At 51.5% G+C, this 19551-nt stretch overlaps 1 protein-coding gene across 1 annotated transcript in view; it reads left to right on the forward strand.

Annotated features, from left to right (window-relative positions):
* The window catches only part of MICAL3 (microtubule associated monooxygenase, calponin and LIM domain containing 3), a 174646-nt gene that overhangs the window by 133620 nt on the left and 21475 nt on the right, over positions 1 to 19551 (forward strand). The window contains 10 exon segments of the mRNA XM_057318789.1: positions 701 to 960; positions 2888 to 2977; positions 5042 to 5179; positions 6366 to 6428; positions 10151 to 10264; positions 11016 to 11162; positions 11610 to 11692; positions 12777 to 13898; positions 13900 to 14629; positions 15135 to 15229. Coding sequence (XP_057174772.1) covers positions 701 to 960; positions 2888 to 2977; positions 5042 to 5179; positions 6366 to 6428; positions 10151 to 10264; positions 11016 to 11162; positions 11610 to 11692; positions 12777 to 13898; positions 13900 to 14629; positions 15135 to 15229 — 2842 coding nt within the window.

The raw sequence follows: 19551 nt of genomic DNA on the forward strand, positions 1-19551 counted from the left end.
GTTTCCATGCTCTCCCCATAGTCCTTGTACTGTGACTTCGGTGAACGATGCCTTTGCTGCCTTGTTAGCTCTGAGTCCCTCATAGTATCGTGCTCCAGGCGTGGCACGTGAGGGGGACTTCGGGAACACTGTGGGATTGAATATGCAGCCTTCCCCCCAGCACACGCACCTTGATGGCCAGCCTGTCTGTGGCTAAGGCTTTGGTTCAGGCCTCTTGGAGGCAGATCTTTCTCACCTTAGTTCCCACGAGCACCTTCCAAACCACCTGAGTCAAGTAGAATTGAGTTCCTCAAACCAAACAGTAGATGACGATGAAAGGAGACTTTCTTCCATTCTTGATTCCCCTGGTCATGTGTTCATATCAAAATGGGTCCATGCCCCCTACTGTCTCTGAGGGCCTCTAAAACTGAACTCGGTGAAGTTGCCATTCACCGAATAGAGGGCTCTGCCAGACTGAGCTGCTGGCTCATGTGGCTTTCTGTAGGGGTTACTCGTACGTGTGTGTTTTCTCTGGCCCTCTACTCACTCTCTCTCCTTCCCGGCGTGTGTCTTACCTGGGGCGGGGGGCGGGGAGCACGCCCACCCCTCCGTGCCTGTCCTGAGCCCTTCCTGCCCAGCAGTTGCTTTGCTGGAACATTTTGCCTCCGTTGTGGCTTTTAACTATCTCCTCAATTTGGTTGTGTGGTTGTTTCCCCCACAGCAGTTCTGAGTCCGAGATGGAGGAAGAGGAGGAAGAGGAGGAAGAAGAGCCTCCTTTGCCCACCTCAGACCTGGGCGGTGTTCCTTGGAAGGAGGCTGTGAGGATCCATGCTCTTCTGAAAGGAAAGAGTGAAGAGGAACTAGAGGCCTCAAAGAGCTACGGGCCTGGGAATGAAGAAGAGGAGGAGGAGGGGGAGTATGAAGAGGAGGAGGAGGAGGAAGAGGAAGAATATGAGGAGGAAGAGGAAGAGTCTAGTGAAGGTCAGAAAAAAATCTCTTCTCCTCACTCTGACCCTGTCTTATCCCTGAGGCAGTCTGTTCTGTGCTGGGTAAGGTTTCTGTGGCTGGAGTCACACACAGGCTGGAGTCTGGCACACAGATGTGCCTCCCACAGCCTCAGAGACCATCCCTCCTGCCTCTCTCTGACCTTCGTTTCGGGGGCAGAGGAGGCCATTGACAGTGGAAGTAATGTCCCTTAGGCACATTCTGAGTAGAAATTGGAAGTGGAAGGCAGAGGATCAGCAAAAGGACTTCATCCAAATTAGGTTACTCATTCTCCTCTCCTCGTTTTCTCTATTTTTTCCCTTTAGTTTCAGTTAAAGAAATTTATTTTAATAAAGAAAGGGAATTTAGCTTTCTAGAGGATTCCCTGACTCAGAGTCTAGGATGTTGGAGGCTGCAGAGCATTGACTCTCACTCTGCTCAGAGCTGTTGTCACTGAGGAGGGGCTAGACACCCACTAGACAGATTTCAGCTGATGACAGGTAGTGATGTGTTTGGACCAGTGTCCTGAGAAGGAGCATCAGTTCCAGTACTCAGTCAGTCTGGTTGCCTCTGAAATGTTCTCTTGCCTCGGACTTGAAATGTTTAGATTCTGCCCCTATCTCTGGCTGTGTGTGTCCTTGAGTGATGAGGAAGAACTTGGTGGGCCTCTTTTCTTGCCTCTGTAAGAGAGAGGGTCATTCTTTCCCTGCCCTGGCTGCACAGATGTCTGGTGGGTGGTGTGGAGGAAACTAGGGCGGATAGAGACCTGAATCCCCCTGACAGCAGTGCCCTGTCAATTCACGGCTGTGCTCTCTCTCCAGGGTACATGGAGTGGAGGAGAAGGACCTGGACCTTTAAAGCAGCAATCTCTCCCAGCCGTTGTCAGAGGGGCTCATTAAATTCTAGACAGTGCTGGGCCTTGTAGAGTTGGCACTAGATTTCTCTGCTGCTCTTCCTGCTTACCTCTGCTCCTCCTGGAATTCCATGTGCTTGGTGGCCCAAATCCCATCCCGCAGTCTGGCACAGGAAGGACCGAGTGCTGACCAAATGCAGAGCCTTCCCAGACAGGGTGCACAGTACTGAGATGGTCCTGAGAGCTGTGTAGCTCCGAGACACTGGTGAGGCGGGGCAGGCAAGAAGGAAGCACAGCCTCCTCCTGCCCCCAAAGTGCCCGATGCCAGTGTGAGTGGTCAGAGGCAGGCACTTCCTGAGGCCCCTAAGGGGCTTCTCTAGAACCAGTTCTCCTGTGCTCTTCCCTCCAAAGACAGAGGCTGGGGTGAGGTCCACAGAGGCAGCACTTGGTGGCCTGATGAGAAATGAGTATGGTCTGTGCAAGAAGGAGGCAGGCACTGGGCCGGGAAGCTGGTGCTTTGAGTTCTTTTCTCCATACTTCGGTGTCTGCAGAGCTGTGGCTGGCTCGGGCTCAGGGCTGCCCCCGCGTCCCTGTGAGTGCGGGGAGGTGGGGAGACTGTGCTCACAGCACACCCGGGGGAAAGGTATTTTGTTTGTTTCATTTCAGATATCATTATCTCTAGCCAGTGATTCATGTGTCGGTGGCTTTAGCCCCAGACACAGCTTAGAGTCAAAGTCTGTATGCTTTGTGGGAGAGTTTAGCCCTGCTTTCCTCCACACCGACTTAATTTCCTGGATCTGAAGCTAGTGTCAAAACACAGCCTGCAGGAATGGGAGAAACGCGTACCAACAAATTCAGCCCGACTCTGGGCCTGTGTTCCTAGCCCGTGGTGTGTGTATCTTCTGCACAGTGGACTTTGTTGGTTGTGTAGACAGTGACAGGATGTTCTTGCCTTGCACCTGAAGATAACTCTTCTCTATTCTCTTTCCTCCTTTCCATTCTCTCTTCTGTTGATCCCCACACGGGATGCTTGATCCTGTGTTTGTGGGTGTCTGGCTCCCCCTGCTGTAGAAGGGGAGTACTGCCCCTGGGACAGAGAACTCCTGCAAGGCCAGTGGCTCCAGCAGCTGTCAAAGGAAGAAGCTACGGGTACACGTAAAGGTACCCGCTCTGCCCGTTGCCCACCTTCTACCCTGGCTCCCTAGCAGCCATCCAGAGTTTGCCTTCAAGAGCAGGTCCCACATGAAAAGATCTGTGCTTTATAAAGCTGCGCTGACAGGCTTTGGCACGTGCCTAGCTCGGCACCTGTCCCTGGGCTCAGCCTTCATGAATGGTCATGTACAAAATAGCATTTAAGACAAAGGGGAGTCAAGGGGCAGTAGAGGAGAAGACTCCAGAAGCAGCCTCATTGAATGTGGCCCCGTCTGTGCCCCTTGTATGCTTTGTTGCAAGCTCCCTGCTCTAAGAAAGACTCAGCCTCTTCTCATGTAGAGAACGTCATGTCACAGTCACAGCACCCGTAAGGGCGGAGCCGGCACAGGTGTCATCACCCGCAGAGCTGCCCAGAAACTCCCTCCACTGTGCCTCGTAACATTTCTCTGAAAAAGGAGTTCATACTGGCTGATAAGTCCCCAAGGCGACATTTATGAGCGGGAAGCAGAACATTATCTGGGGAGAAGACTCCCTGTCTTCTCTTTGTTGTTTAGAAGATGAAGACAGGCTCCACATTTTTCTCTTTGAATTACCTTGCTTAGTCATAGGACACTCCAGCTGTTGGATAACTTTGCTATGATTTGGCCCCATCCAACACCATAAAAGCCAGTTGACCTTAGGAAAATGAATGTGTGGAGGCCAGCAGTTCCAACAAGACAGTGCATGTGGGGCTCCCACCCACATTTAACGCAGCATGGTGCCCGCACGTACATTTGGTTATCTTACTGGTACTTTCTGTCCATATCACATTCTCCATTGCTTAAAATTAAGAGGTTGTCTGGTAGTGAAGCCAAGCCGAGAGAGTGGGCTCCTGAGAGCGGGCTTGCGTCAGGAGTCCCGGAACCCTTCAGATCCCGTGGCACCTGCTCTTGCTGCCTGAAAAGCCGTCCTCCCTCCCAAAGTGTCCCCTCTCCGAGCTGCTGGCTGCTCCTTTATTTTAACCCAACCATATGGCATGGTCCAAGCACTGATTATAGGGCGCTTGCAGGGCAGGGGCTGCATGTGTATTCCTGGGGCTCTGACAGCAGGAATAATTTGAAGGGGCTGCTGGTGAGTTCTCATTTAGCTGAAAAGACAGGTCTTGTGTCCAGAGGGGAGAAGTGGGGCCCCAAATGGAGTTTTAAGAAAAAGGGCTTTGACCTCAGAAAAAGCAAAGAGGTATTGTTTTATTCCTGCCCACGAACTCCCAAAGCTTTGGGAATTTACAGGATAGAGCTCTGCTTCTTCTCCCAGCCATGTCTCCCCAGACTCCATTTTTTCCTCATAACTGTGTCCCTGCCACAGACCAGCATGCAGCATGAGACCTATTATGGAAGGGGGATTTTTTTTTTTCCTCTAGCTGCAAAAGATAAACACTAAAAGTACCAACAAAGTAAGTTTCTGTCCTGCGTGAATTAGCTGGTTCATGACAGAATGATACTGTCCCATCCCCCTTTTCTCTTGTCACTTGGCTTAAATCTCAGAGGAGAAGCTATCAGCGTGATAGGTGGCAGTTAGCACGATGCTGTGTGACCACAGAAGGGACATGAATGGTGCATCCTGTCTGATGTCACACTGCTGGGTAATGGAGTTGAGTACTCCTGCCCTGGAGGGATGGCCCTTCAGAGGCCAGTTGTAACCTGCTCTTTTTTCTGACTTGGCATTTAGGCCCCTCAAATGCAGAGAAGATGAACAGGGCATCAGAAGGAGAGTTCTCTTTTTTTGGAGTTGGAATGTATGGTTCTCTTCATTGAAATGAACAGTATAAGTGAAGCTTGAAACAACTAAATCAAGTTGAACAAGTGGAAATCGTGTGTGTGTGTGTGTGTGTGTGTGTGTGTGCGCGCGCGCGTGTGTGCTCAGTTTTTGCCTCTTTCTGATTCAAACTGATCCTGGCAAATACGGTAACTTTTCTTTCTGTTTCCTTTCCTGTGGTGTTTCATCCCCTCCCTTCCTTGACTGTTTATTTTCTGCTTCCTTCCTCCATCATCTCTCCCTCCCTCACCTCCTCCACCTCTGGTCCTGGTACTCTAGTCGGGAGCCAGAGGCTACAGCAGATCATAAATCCGGCAGACCCCTTGGAGATCCAGGCTGATGTGCACTGGACGCATATTCGAGAGAAAGAGGAGGAGGAGCGAATGGTACCAACCTCTGAGTCCTCCACTTCTAGAGGTAACTGTTTCAAGATCCAAGGTCCCAATGCCCCAAGAGCACCGTCTGTCCCTGCTTCCCCTCTCACTGTTGCAGAGGACTCTTCCATTAGGACCAAAGCCATCAGTTTGATCAAAACGTAAAAGCCAATGAACCATTTTATTTTCCTGATATTAATTGTGACCACGACCCTTAGCTGTTGTTTGAGGATATGTAAAGTTCTCTATGGGTTAAGAGGTTATGAGTGCTTTCTCCACAGATGCCAAATAGTAAAATGGACTTGACCTTGGGAAAACCAAGAATTTGCTTTCTTTCCCCATATGACTAGACAGGGTTACTCTGTCCACTTGGTAGAATGTTCTGGTGCTTTCCTCGTGTGGTGTGTCTGAGTGTGAATGTATATTGCCAGGACAGGGTGGGGGAGTATATTTTGAACTGAAATAAAGTTTTAAGAAGAGATTTAGATCCAGGAGTCCTTTAGAGTAGCTAGCATAATGTCCAGGTCTAGGTTGCAGCTGAAATGGTCTGTGTTCCACAGTAGGGTGAAGACGAACTTTAGCCTGACTTCTTCTAGGAATAGCAAGCAATAAAAGGGGGAAATGGAGACTGCTGAGGGATGTGGCAGATGCCATGTCATTCTCCGTACCTTCCGACCCTGCATACCCACCGTCCAAATATGGATCCTTGGTGTCGTCAGCCTCTGTCTCTCACTGACTCGTCTTCATGCTTCCATTCAGCGCCTGGCGGGGCCACACACCCTGTAAGGCTCTGAGTAAACAAAGGGGTGCTCCCTGCCTTCGCGAAGTTTAGCCTTTCACAGGGACATCTGATCTTCCCCAGCCCCAAGTCTTCACCTATAGGCAAGACCAGCCTCTGTTAACACTTTCGCAGCAACATAAACACTCAGCAGGAGTGAGGAGAAAGATCCTGCTGACCAGAGACATCGGACTGGCCTGCCGCCCGGGCTAGCTCCGCAGCCTCGGGCCGCCGTTGACCCTCCCTGTGTTTTCTCTCCTTTTCTCATCCTGAATGCCCATCATATAGGCTTACAACGGGACTGTGACTCCTCATCGGTGCCGGACAGGCCTCTGGCTTGTAACATGTCTCAGTTTCTCTTCTGTTTGGGGCTCTAGGATGACCTCAGCTCTCCTCACGGGGACCACGCATTCCTGTGTAACTTTGTATCTATCGTCTGTTTTAAATTCAGTGCCTGACCTTCCCTCCATACGCCGCGCAGCCGTGCAGGCCTGGCTGGAGACACTCTCCGGAGGTAGTCTGGTGATGTTTGTTCTCTCCCCACTCACCATAACCACTCTCTCTTGGCAGCTCTGCTGGTACCTTAACACTAGAATTCTGGTCCTCTGCTAGTGCATGCCAAGGTGGGGGGGGGCACATGCATGCCTCACCCAGGCAGCCCATCCTTGCATGGACCAGATGCGCACCCCACGCCCTTCAGGGAAGATCCGGAGGAGAGCAAGAGCATAGACTGAACTGACTAAACTTTTATTATTATTGTTATCATTATTATTAATAAAGGTTGAGTAAAGGCCAAAACTGAGGGAACGTTTTTAGCAGTGATTTTTAAAGTCTGTAGAAATTAAGTTGTGTAGCAGTTGGGTGTAAAAGTAGAGGAATCTGTTCATATTCCACAAACCCACCGAAGTCCAGAGGAGGAGACGTTCAGTACTCAGGGACTTGTGGACGACTCCTCAGTGAAGAGGGGGGAACAGAGGATTGGTGGATGTTGTCCAGCTCCAAGTAGAGGGACAGGCTGGGTATAACTAGACGTAGCGTCCACGGAGTCTGCATACTGAGGCGTGGGGTCTCTTCAAATACTTAGGCCAAGAGATAGCTCAGAAACCTTGTTGTCCTTCCTTACCTTTTCTGGAGGGGTATTTCTCAGTGCAGGCGATAGCAGTGCCCAGGACAGTTCTCTGCATTGCAGGACTTTTGACTTCCTTGGCCTTGGCCCTCGAAACGTCAGCCGTGCAGCCTCTACCTCCTGCCCCCGCCATCCAGGCAACAACCAAAACATGCCCTACACAGTATCAAATAAACTTGAAGAAGGGCAGTATTGCCCCCCTGGTTGAGAACTGTGGTCCTAGTGGTTGCTTCTGGGATGGGTAGGATTGGCGCTCTTGGTTCTTTACCACCAGCCTCTTACCGGCCCATCCCCTTGTCCTCACTCGCAGCGGGAGAAGTGGACACAGGCACACAAGTCACAGAGCCACAGGGAGAGCTGCAGCCAGACCCTAGCTCTGTGAGCAGAAGCTGCTGGGCATCCCTCCTAGTTAGTTAGTCATGTCTCCCGGGATGGTTGGAGAAGGCTGGTGCGTCAGGACTTCCCAGCTGGCAGCTGAAATAAAGCAAAAGCTGTGTATGTCTGTGATTCTCAGCTTCCATAGTGTGTGGCAGCTTCTAGCACTCTGCACTCCATCTTAACCTGGGTTTAATCCTCAATTCCACCCCTCAAGCTGCGTTTCTCCAGTATCTGCTGCTGCTGCATTGATATTTCTCACTTGTTTGTTTTTATTGTATGTGACAATTGTTCCTTTCAAGGTACTCCCAGGGACTGTAGGCTTAGTACCTTTCTGACTCTACAACAGACATTTCTTAGTAGCAACTCTGAGTCAGACAACCGTGTGAGGGCCAAGAGACTAGGGCTGGGATCAGGCTGACATGGGGCAGTGTGACTTGAACAGTGCCACACTGGGGAGTCCTGTCATGGTCTCCTTTGTGCTCGCATCTGGTGCAGTTGCCGACGGAAGTATAAATTACCATCTTGAGGCCCAGGCACTCATAGATTCATTTGAGCATTCATGTTGGACACAATGGGCCCTAACAGGATGAGCCCCTGGTTCCATTTGCACTGGGTTGGGGTGACTGCCAAAGGAGAAAAGTGCTGGGGGAAGAGGGGCATCTGTGTCCCCACCTCTTCAGAAATGGTGTCACAAAACCATGAGCTCGGTATCCAGACAGGAAGCTCAGGTTTGAGGAGGCACAGAGACTTGTGTGTTCCTCAGATATCCCACTTCTTGGTGTTTGATCAACTGAAACAGCAATGGTACCACACAAAGGTTTTAAACCTGTGGAAATAATTGAGTAATTTTACCCCCAGTATTTTTCCCAACAAATGCCACCATTACAGGAAAACATCTTGGCATTACCAGCTCCACGGGCTGCTCGGTATCTCAGAAGGAGGAGTGCGACATTAACTGTTGGCCCGCCTAGAACTTATTCTGGAACTCTCCCATCTTTCCCTGTTGTCTATTCCAAACCTATTTTGAGTGGTTCTTCAGAATTAGATGCAAGCCATTACCTCGTTTTTAATAAGTTGAGTATACAAAAGGGGTAGTAAGATAATTATATGGCTTAAGGAATTATTTTTATCGTTGGTTTTTTGTTTTGTTTTGTTTTGAGAGAGTGTGCGACTGTGCCAGAAGCGGCGGGGAAGGAGGGGCGGCATGTGCAGAGCGGGAGAGAGACTCTTAAGCAGACTCCACGCCCAGTGCAGAGCCCAATGCGGGGCTTGATCTCACCACCCTGAGATCATGACCTGAGCCAAAATCAAGATGCTCAACCGACTGAGCCACCCAGATGCCCCAAGCAATTATACTTTTTTAACAAAAACTCCTGTGACTAGGTGAAGCCAGCATCTTCAAAGTGCCCCTCCCCTGTCTTCCCCACCCCACCTCCAAAGGTAGTCACTTGATTTTCCTTGATTTTTATCACACTCAGACCTTATTGTCCACACTCAACTTGCACATGCTTACAGTAGCAGGGGACAGATTCATGAGGCTGGACAGTGGAGAGACCAGAGACTTGAGAGGGCCTGGTCTTGCATGGCCTCTCATTATGTACGGCCTTCGAAGAAATCTCCCTGGCTGTGCCACAACCAATGCCCTACTGCCCCTTGGGCTTGGAGCCTTCAGCTCTTGGATATGCAAATCTAAGCATAACCCCTTTTCCTGAAGTGAGAACCTTTGGAGAATGGCTGTGCTTCGAACCCTAGAAGAAGCTCTTAGGACCCCTGACAGACAGGGCCTGTCAGTCTCGGGTACCACAGGAATCTCACAGCATCCTTTAAAGTAGCACGTGTTGCTTTCTTAATTGCTTTCGCTTACTCCAAACTGTTAGTGTGAGTTCCAAGTGTACAGAGGTTAGGAACAAGTCTGAATGAGAGAGAGAGAGAGAGAGAGAGTGTGTGTGTGTGTGTGTTTAGGGGCTGGTTCATCCTGAGGAAAATGAAGTCGACCAGTGTGTTGCCTCGTTCTGCAGCACTGAAGGGCTACTCTTAAGTCTAGAAAATGAACTTTACATATCCCCTCACCCTTTCCCTCATACTTTATAAAAAAAAATTTTCTCTGAATTATCCCAAGCAAAGCTGCAACCTTTGCCATTTGAAAGGGGAGGTGGGTGCCCTTAGGGCTCACATGGCAGTGAACTCACCAACACACGGCACTGCAGCTGCTAGATGGAGCAGTGTGGCCGTGAGCAAGTTACCTAACCCGTGTGGCCTCGGTTTTGCCCCAGCCCCTCTAGCGTATCAGTGTGAGGATTAGGTGACACAGTCCAGAGAGTGCTGGCATGGGAGCCGTTGGTGCTGCTGGGCCTGGAGAAGCAGTGTCCCCCCTCTGTCCTTCTCACACTGTGGAGCTTGTGGCAGCCTCGGCAGAAGAGGGGAGATGACCAGACCTGACACTGCTCTCCGTCTTCCAGTTGGCCCTGCTGGAGTTGAGCGGTGCTAGTCCCGTGTGTTCAGGAAGGGACCCGGGCTCTCACCAGCGCCCACACCGCTTTTAGCTCCCCCAAGTCTGGCCGATGTCTGCCTTGGGGTCCAAATCCAGACCCTTCAGAGTCCATCTCCGCCCTTCTCTAGGTCTTCACATTGCAGCCCTGGGCAGACCACAACCCATTTACACCTGCACAGGCAGTCTCTCTGTCTATCTGTCTGTCCTTTTCTTCCTTCCTTTGAATGTTTCTGCTTTACAGTCCCATTTGATGAGAATGACCTGGAGGAAGATGTGGACTCAGAGCCGGCAGAGATAGAAGGGGAGGCAGCGGAGAATGGGGACACAGGGGACACTGGTGCTGAGCTGGATGATGGTACGAGGGACCCCAGAGCTTCCCTTCTCCACTGTGCTGACTGCCCTCTTCCCCACTGTGTCATTGCCACTCAGGAAAGATAAGATACGTTAAAGCAAAGGCAAGGCACACAGAAGAGGCCGCCGTTACGTCTCCTGGTCTCATTCCTTATTCTGGCACGAACTTGAATGCGTGTCATCCCACTCCTAAGCCTGCAGACGGCAGAGCCTGCATTCAGTACGTAGTGGTTGCGAAACCGAGCAGACTGGGTGCTTTAGACAAGGGCCTCTAATTCAGTGGATGTCCTCTGAATGGTAGCTGCAAGGAGATGGCATTTTAAGAATTATAGTCTGGTTGGTTGGGGAAAGGGGACAGGGACTGGCCTGGGAGAAATGAGAGGGTCCAGGCGAGACTGTGAGGGGCGTGGTCGTCGCTGTGGTGTTACGGGAAACAGACCGTGAGTCCACGAAGCAAAGCCTGCCCTTCACAGGCACATGTACTGTGTCTCTTTCTGTTCTGGTCCCTCACGTGCCATCTTGTGCATTTAAAAAGAAAATGAAGCACCGCAGGCTTTGATGAGAGCACCATGTTTCAGAGAATAAGGGGCCTTGGGCCAAGTCTCTCAGAAGCTTGGTGGGAACTAGTAGGCAGGGCCCAGCTGGGGCACAGAGCCAGGTCTAGACGCTGGTTTGGCTGCTTTCTGGGGACGGCAGGAGACTCGAAAAGAAGCAGGGCCTCACTCGGGTGCTGTGCTCTCCCTTCCCTCCGCTAGATCAGCGCTGGTCTGATGATATCCCATCGGATGCCGAAACAGAGCTCCGCGTGCAGCGCCAGGCAGCGGTAGAGGCAGAGCTGGAGCTGAGGGTATCCGAAAACGAGGAGGAGCAACCCGTCACCACACCAGGGCCCCGGGAGAGAAGTAAGTCTGTGGTCTCAGGAGAAACTGCTTCCAGAATTCCCTCTGAGAGCCTGCAAGGACGAGAGCGGTCCCCAGGACACAGGTCACCGACGTGGAGCTGGAGCAGAGCTGGCGCGCTGCACACCAGCCTCCAGACGGCGGACAGCTCTGTTAGCTGTCCTCCTTCCCCATGCACGGACCCTGCACGTGGCTTTGGCCAACAGCCCTTTCTGTGTGTGCTCTGGAGCCATGAACGTGTAGGAGGTACATCCCCAAGCTGGACACATCACACACACAGGAAGAAAGTCCACACTCCAGAGTGAGCAGAGGTGGCATCCGGGGACACTCTGGGAAAGCACTTTTCCTCTGCTGGCCGACAGGGACCCCTACAGAGGTGGCTGGGAGAGGAGCTCTCAGCAGGAAGGTGGGGGTGCTTCCTTTTGTCAACCCTGTGTCTGTTCTGTTCAGGTGCTGCCCAAGTCCCCAGCCCTGCCCCATCCCCTGAGGAGCGAGCTGGTCTGCTCTCCCCAGGCCATAGCCCTGTGGCAGAGGTAAGGGCTCAGGGCTCCCTGTGGGGGACGGAACTGATGGGACCTCATCTTAGGGCCCTTGCTGTGAATCCATTTTTTTGCTTCTTGTGCTAAGCGGGCCTGCTGAAAACAGGAGTGGCCTTGGGGATCCAGCTCAGTCCTCACCACGAGGACAGGGCAGTCTGGGCAGCATCTCCCTAACCCTGCGCTGTACCAATCCCAGACCTGAGTCATCCCACCACTGTGTCGCTCTGCTATCATACCACAACATTTTAAAAGTAACTGTTTTTAAGTTAAAACAATAATTTTTGTGGAATCATTGGTTTGATATTACAGATGGATTTGTTTCTTACTGTTATGTAAAATGAACATATGACTGAGTTTTAAAATTAAAAATATTCACCCAGATTACCAGTGGTATGTGAGCCACACGTTGGAGAATGCTATGTAAGTGGATCACAACAGTATGATTTCACCTATGGGAAATGCTATCTGGAGGACAGATCGGGGAAGGAGGCCAAACTCAAGACCTGGGTTGGCTTGATTTGGTCTTTGAGATTCTAAGAAGCAAGATGAATTTGGTGATTTCATTCGTGAAATTGGGGGAGCTTTGCTGAGACTAATGGGTGGGGTGACATAAGGATTTGTGCAGGAATATCTGGATCTTTGAGCTTCCTGGGAAAGACAATTTGTAGTATAGACTGTAAAAAAAAAAAAAAAATAGCTGTTTTAAATCTTACACTGTGGGCCCCTGTCTTCATACATCAGAGATCTGGAGCTCTTGGGGTCCATCGTCAGGAGAGCTGGATCCATTAACATGCTTTGGGCAGTGTCCATTTTAGTGCACAAAGAATGTAGGATGTGTTTGAGATGAACCAAACCCTGAAAGCTAAGTCTGTTCAGCAGAGTAGAGTGGCTTTAAAAATTGAACAAATAGAGCAGAAAGTGAGGAAGGTTCTCCTGGAGCCATTTGAATGACAGCCTAAAGGACAGAGAGAGGAATTTATTTCATAAACACAGGCCCTTTGAGAGAGAGCTCCCCAGTGGGTTTCTTCTGACCATTGAACCCTTCCTTCTAAGCAGCTTCTGTCTTCCTTTTCTGTAGGGGGCCCAAATCCCACCTGTCTCTGTTGCTACCAAGGTGAAATTGCCCGAAGAGAGCCTTTCCCCTGAACCTTTGCTCCCCAAAGTGAAGCCCAAAGAGGAAGTGCCCACTGACCAGAGAGCTGGGCGCTCTCCTATCCGATTGCAGCCAGTGGCTCTGCCGGAAGCCAGGACACCTACCTCCCCAGTTAGTTCACAGCACCTGTCACCATTGGCCACCTCCACCCCCACCACCACCCAGCTCCCCATTTGTTCCCAGCCTCAGCCTTCCACTGAGGCCACTGTCCCATCCCCCACCAAGTCCCCCATACGCTTCCAGCCTGTTCCAGCCAAAACATCCATCCCCATGGTTCCCCTCCCCTTGAAGAACCAAGGGGACACCAAGGATAGACTGGGCAGCCCTCTGGCTGTGGATGAGGCCCTGAAACGGAATGACCTGGTGGCAGAGTTCTGGATGAAGAGCGCCGAGATCCGCCGCAGCCTCGGGCTCACACCTGTAGATCGGAGCAAGGTGTCCGAGACCAGCTTCCCCTCACCTGCCTTTAAACCAGCGTCCCTAAAATCCTATTCAGTTGAGAAGTCTCCTCAGGGTGAGGGGCTCCAGCTTCTAAAACCTCCACCTGTGCCTAAGAGGCTAGGCCTGCCAAAGTCGGATGGTGACCAACCCTCCCTGCCGACCCCCAAGTCCCCATCTGACAGAGAGTTGAAAAGCTCCCATGAGGAAAGAAGAGATCTATCGAGCAGCTCTGGGCTGGGCCTTCATGGGAGCTCATCCAACATGAAAACTTTGGGCAGCCAGAGCTTCAACACCTCGGACTCCACCATGCTCACTCCACCTTCAAGCCCACCCCCACCCCCACCCCAGGATGAGGAGCCCGCAACTCTTCGAAGGAAGCCGTATCAGACTTATGAGCATAAGGAGACCGAGCCCAAAGCCTCGGTGATCCCACCCCCCCCACCTGCCTCCTTTATGCGGGCCCCCAGAGAGCCTGCCCAGCCCCCTCGAGAAGAGGTGCGGAAGTCGTTTGTGGAGAGCGTGGATGAGATCCCCTTTGCCGATGACGTGGAGGATACCTATGATGACAGGACGGAGGACTCAAGTCTACAAGAGAAGTTCTTCACCCCCCCCCTCCTACTGGCCCCGCACGGAGAGGCCCCTCCACCCACCCCTAGCCAAGGAGAATGGTAGGTTGCCTACTCTGGAGAGTGGGGTCCAACCACAGAAGAGGGGCCTGCCCGTAGTCTCTCCAGAAGCCAAGGAGCTGGCTGAGGAGCGCATGCGAGCCAGGGAGAAGTCTGTGAAGAGCCAGGCGTTGAGAGACGCTATGGCCAAGCAGCTGAGTAGGATGAAGGAGATGGAGATGGCAGCTGGGACCTCCAGGCCCCCAGGAGGCACCTCCCGCAAAGCCTCCTCAGTTCCCTCCAAGGGCAAAGACCTCGGCCCCGAATCCCCTAAACGCCCAGTTCTCAAAGGCCCCGGGGAGCCCACCCTGAAGCACGAAGCCACTAGTGAGGAGGTCCTCTCCCCTCCATCGGACTCAGGGGGCCCCGATGGTTCAGTCACCTCATCCGAGGGCTCCAGTGGGAAGAGCAAGAAGAGATCGTCACTCTTCTCCCCCCGCAGAAACAAGAAAGAGAAGAAGTCCAAAGGTGAGGGCCGGCCCGCAGAGAAGCCCAGCCCAAACCTCCTGGAGGAAGCTGCTGCCAAGCCCAGGTCCTTGTGGAAGTCAGTCTTTTCTGGGTACAAGAAGGACAAGAAGAAGAAGGGCGATGACAAGTCCTGTTCCAGCACTCCTTCCAGCAGTGCCACTGTGGACTTGGGCAAGCACAGGATGTCTCCCGTTGTGCGAGCAGGTATGTCAGCACCAGGGGACCCCTCCTGGGGCAGGGCATAAGGGCTGTGTCCTCCAGGCATTGGTTCTCCTCAAAAGATCCATTTCTCCTGCTGCTTCTCTGAGAGTTCTTAGAAGCTATGCTGATGGGGTAAGGAAGAAAGAAGCTGAACCATAGGCTCACAGAGCATATTCCACGTGGTAGAATAATTCTAAAACCCAGCTTGGAACTGAGTAAGGGAGACCTGGGAGGTGTGTGCACTTCCTCAGGTCACACAGCCCCAGAGCAGGGCCTGATTCTGAGCAAGGTGGAGCGCGGCACTTCGGGGAGGAACCAAGCGGACACCACCTACTCAGTGTTCGCACTGCCCCTGCCAGCACAGGTGTCGGCCTCCAAGCTCCTGGCTCCCCCGCATGGGTTAAGAAAGAAGCCAGCCTCTCCCCTGCTCTCCTGGGTGGTGCGCGTGCATGTAGGAGGCAGGAAAGCACCGTGGTGTCCTCGATTTGCCTCTTCTTTCCACCCCCAGAGCTTCAGCTACGGCGCCAGTTGAGCTTCTCGGAGGACTCGGACCTCTCCAGTGACGACATCCTTGACAGGTCCTCCCAGAAGTCCAGGCGAGAGGTATGTAGGGGTCAAGCCCAGCCTAAACCCCTGTAGTGTTGGTCTTAGCTGAGGTGGAAGAAAGGGAAAGCAAATCTCAAGCCCAGGGTGGAAAGCGAGCGCCTTCCTCGGATCTCCCAGCAGAGCCACTGCTGAATCCTGAGCCCAGCCCAGGCCCAAGTAAGAGAGACATAAAGGGAGTTCTTCTCTTGGGTCTTTTTTTTAGTGAACAGCTGGGGCTTATTTGTTTCAATGTCTTCTTGGGAAGAAAACAGAGACATTCCACACCCAAAGATTCACTCGATTTTTAGCAAGCTGCTGGCATTCTCCATTCCTTCTTTTGTCCTCAGAAATCCCATGTGGAAAAGCATCCACCAGTGTCCAGAGTGACAGGAGAGGGGTTGTCCGTGCCCCAGTCTGGTGGAGGTTGGGACAGGGATGATGGTTTAGGCAGTAGATGGAGGCTGAGTCACTAAGGAATGCACCCTGTCATCCTGCCTGCTTTGTACATTTGTGGATTAGAGAGGAAATTTTGCTATTAAAGAACCAGTCCAGGAAACTGACCTGGATTCTGTGCTGAGAAGGGCACTATGGATCTGACTTGGTCCCTTTTACTGCCCCAGGCTTAGGAGCTGAGGAGGCCACTCGACTCTCCTGAGGAGCAAACCCACAATGTGGAGGGCTCTTGGATATTTATTCAATCTTTTGATTTCCAAGGGCTCTTGTAGCTCTGTGTAGAGATATTGAAGTTGGAGGAGGGAGAGGGATTAGAGAAAGTCCTGACATGGCATCGGCATCACGGAAACAGTGATGGGGTGGGGCGACAGTCCAGAAAGGCCTGGGCAGCACACAAGGGCAGTTGAAGCTGCACCATCTCCGTTGTCTGGCCTGGGACACACACTCAGCCTCCTGTCCCTGGTGACAGCCCAGCTATCTTCAGCTCCCTTTTCTGAATGAAAGATGTCCCCAGAACGCCATATACCTTCCTTACAGGGCTCTCCGGGGCTTGCATTTGAGTCTGCCTCTCTGTTGGCTTCCAGGGAATTGCCACGGCAGACCTGAGCCTCACACGTATCTGGTCAGTAAAGATGGCTCTGCAGCTGTGGCCAGCCCCCTCCTCCCAGCCCAGTCCAGCTTTTAACAACTTGGCACACTGGAGGAAACCCATCTTTTAGTTCTCCTCTCACTCTTGGTCTGTTGGCCTCCCCTGGCCATGCCAGCTGTTTACCTGTCCAGTCTGCTAGAAGGACACCTGAACAGTCAGGCCTCTGATCCCGCCCTGCCTTGTGCAGAGCCAACTCTCACTTGTCCTGGCCAGGCTGGCACTGAGTTAGGGTTGGGACCCTGTGTGCTGGCTCTCCCCCAGGAGCCTGGCTTCGTGGGTTTCCTGTCAAGTGCTCCCCATTGTGCTTTCCCAGGCAGCAGCATTTCCCAGTCCTACTGACATTGGGACTAAGAACTGCTTCTGGATATGTACATGGGTCCCTCAAAATGTGCTGACACTGGGGACTGGCACTTCCTTAGGGGGCTCATGGAGCAGGGCGGTGGTGGGCAGGGGGTCTGTGAAGGAGAATGTGGCTCAGGGTTCACTGTGCCTCCGTGTAGATATGCAGATATTCAGCCAGTTCATCTCCTGTTGGTCAGAAACTCCCATCTGTGGTTGCTTTTGTGGTCAGTCTCTCCACTGTTTCTCTATTAATTAATGAAACATCCTGGCAGAACATGGAGTGGCAGGCTGCCCAAGCTGGCCATGCCAAGGCTTCTTCTTGGCAGTATGTGTCACTGAGGACAGCTTTCCCTGGGGCCTGCTGGCCTGAGGCACATAGGGAGCTCTTCCCCTTCAACGTGCCCAACAAGTCGTGGACCCCACTCCTAGAATCCCAGAATCAGAGGCGTGGGGGGCTTCGTGTTCCGTGTGTGCCCCCATGGGGCAGAGCCATTTGCTGGAGGTTGAGCGGACAATACTAAAGTCAAAGCTGAGCCTAGGACGTGGTGACCTGAATCCTGCTGTGGTGTGAGGTTGGCCTGGGTGAGAGCAGACTCTGTATTTTCAAGGATGGAAGCTAAAGCACGAAAACAAAACAAAAACAGGCGTGCTGGACACTTTGGAGTAATTAAGTGAATTTGGTCATAGAGGGTATAATATGTGTAGATATGCAGCGTTATCACATCACATCAATGTATGTTCCTTGTAAGACATTAAGGTACATGTAAGGATTATATACATCAAATCTATAGCAAAATGCTAACATTTAGCAAATCTAGGCGAAGGTGTTCATTGTTCTCTTCCAACTTTTCCTAGGTTTGAAAATTTTCAGAGCAGGAAGTAAAGCAAGTGGGGACACCTAAAGGGACAGTGGGGTCAGGAGGGAGCATCTCTAGCAGCTGGGGGAAATGGTTCCTCTTAAGTCACAGATCCATCTCTGCGTCAGGCGTCTGTGAAACAGGTGCCTGAGTTTTATTTCATTTAAACATCAACAACAAAAACCCTAAAATTGAAAATAACTTATTTTTATTTAAAATGTTTACTTAGAAAAATTAAGATAATACAGACTAAATCTACATATCACCTGTAACCCTACCAACAAAAGATAATTCACATTCGCCTCTCTTCTTTGCCTGAGTCTGACTTTAAATATAAGTGATGCACTGTGTCTTCACCTCTGTGGCCCAGCCATGGGCGTGTGCATTTGCTCTGGGACGGGCTGTGGTCCCCACGTCACAGCAGAAGCAGCGGCTGTGGCTGGCCTCCGTCTGTCCACACACCGCAGATGCGTCATGACGTCTCTGCTTGAGTCGCTGCCTCTGCCGAGTTGGAACCTGCCCTCGCCTGCCAGAAGTCAGTCCGCGATCGCCCCCACTCCCTTTAACTCTTTACAGCAGCCACGGTGCGGGGCAGACGTTCGCCTAGGTTGTGGTTACGGAGTTTCTACGGAGTGGTTCACATGCTGCTTGGGGAAATCATCTGTCTTCTGGTTTTTTTAGCTGATTTGTTCTAATAGTGAGATTCATCCTCTCACTCTGGCTTGTGGGAAAGATGAGTCAGTCTGAGGCAGGACCTATGTGCCTGATATACTTTTGGTGAATATCTGTTATTTATGCTATTTTAGGCCCCTTTCACTGTGCATAATCAAGAAATGGCCCCCACCCCCATCCAGGATTTCTGGGTGGCCCACTAGGAGCCCACCTGGCCCACACTGCCAGGAGAGAGCCTTTTGGAAGAGATCAGTAGGTTTGATACTCAGTTTCCTCTGTATCTTTGTCTCTATGTCCCTAGCAACAGGAATTTCCCACCACCAGGGCTGCGCACCCCCCCCCGACTGAGCTGAAAGAAGTGGTCTGAATTTCCACAAGCAGATGGGTTACTGAAGGCGAAATGGCATCATAACCATATATTTAAACAGCTTTAGTTTATTATACACAAGGGAGAGTGAAAAGAGAAGATTTGGAGCATAGCAAGGAAGAAGCTGTCTTCTCAGTAGAAAAGTGAACCCAGTCCTTATTCAAAACCAGGGTTCACTGAGACTCTGCTGCTAGGATCTGTATCCCCAGGTTCCTCACTTACGCAGTCCTGTGTGACATTGTGAAAAATAATCATGTGTTTTAGTCTTTAGTCTCGCGTGTTTGTTTTAAACCTCTAACTGATTTTGCTCCATTTCTGTGTTCTAGTTTTAATTTTTTAATTGTTATTACTATTCTGTTTTGTTTTCCGTTTCCATCCCCTTAAAAGTCGATTTCTGTACCACACGCCTTGGCGTTCAGGAGAGCGCATGCATCAAAGGTAGTGTCTCATTCCCGTGGCTGGTCGTCGTTGCATGCGTGTCTGTGATTAACCACGCGGAGCAGCCCCCAGCCCTGGCCCTCCAGCCACACCCTCACTAACTGTTCCCACACGCATGGAGCCGTAGCGAACACTGGCAGCAGAACTCTCTTTAGCTGTGTCATGCGGACGAAGGGGAGATGCCCTACTCTTGACTGGCTGGAGTGCATGTGGTAATTTCACTCCAGGGCTGCCCTTTGGGACTGGGCACCACAGGAATGGGGAGTTCGTGTGCTCTCTGCTCTGTGACCTGCAAGGTGAAATGCTTAGGGCATGAGAACACCATGATGTTCCTTAAGGACTTCCCTGCTCAGTTGGCCCTCCACCTTCCTTGAGCTCTTAAAGATTATTAGACTATACTCATGAGTTGAATTTGGAAGTCTCTTTTAAGATCTATCAAAGTCTCTCTTTTTTTAACTTAAAGGAAATAAAGAAGATGTTAGGAATAGAGGCAGACCCCTCAGCATTTGCCTCTTGGTGGTTGCTTGGTGTTTACACAAGGCATCTGACCCTGCCTTGCACC

The sequence above is a fragment of the Ursus arctos genome, unplaced genomic scaffold (genome assembly GCF_023065955.2).
Source record: "Ursus arctos isolate Adak ecotype North America unplaced genomic scaffold, UrsArc2.0 scaffold_26, whole genome shotgun sequence".
Lineage (NCBI taxonomy): Eukaryota > Metazoa > Chordata > Mammalia > Carnivora > Ursidae > Ursus > Ursus arctos.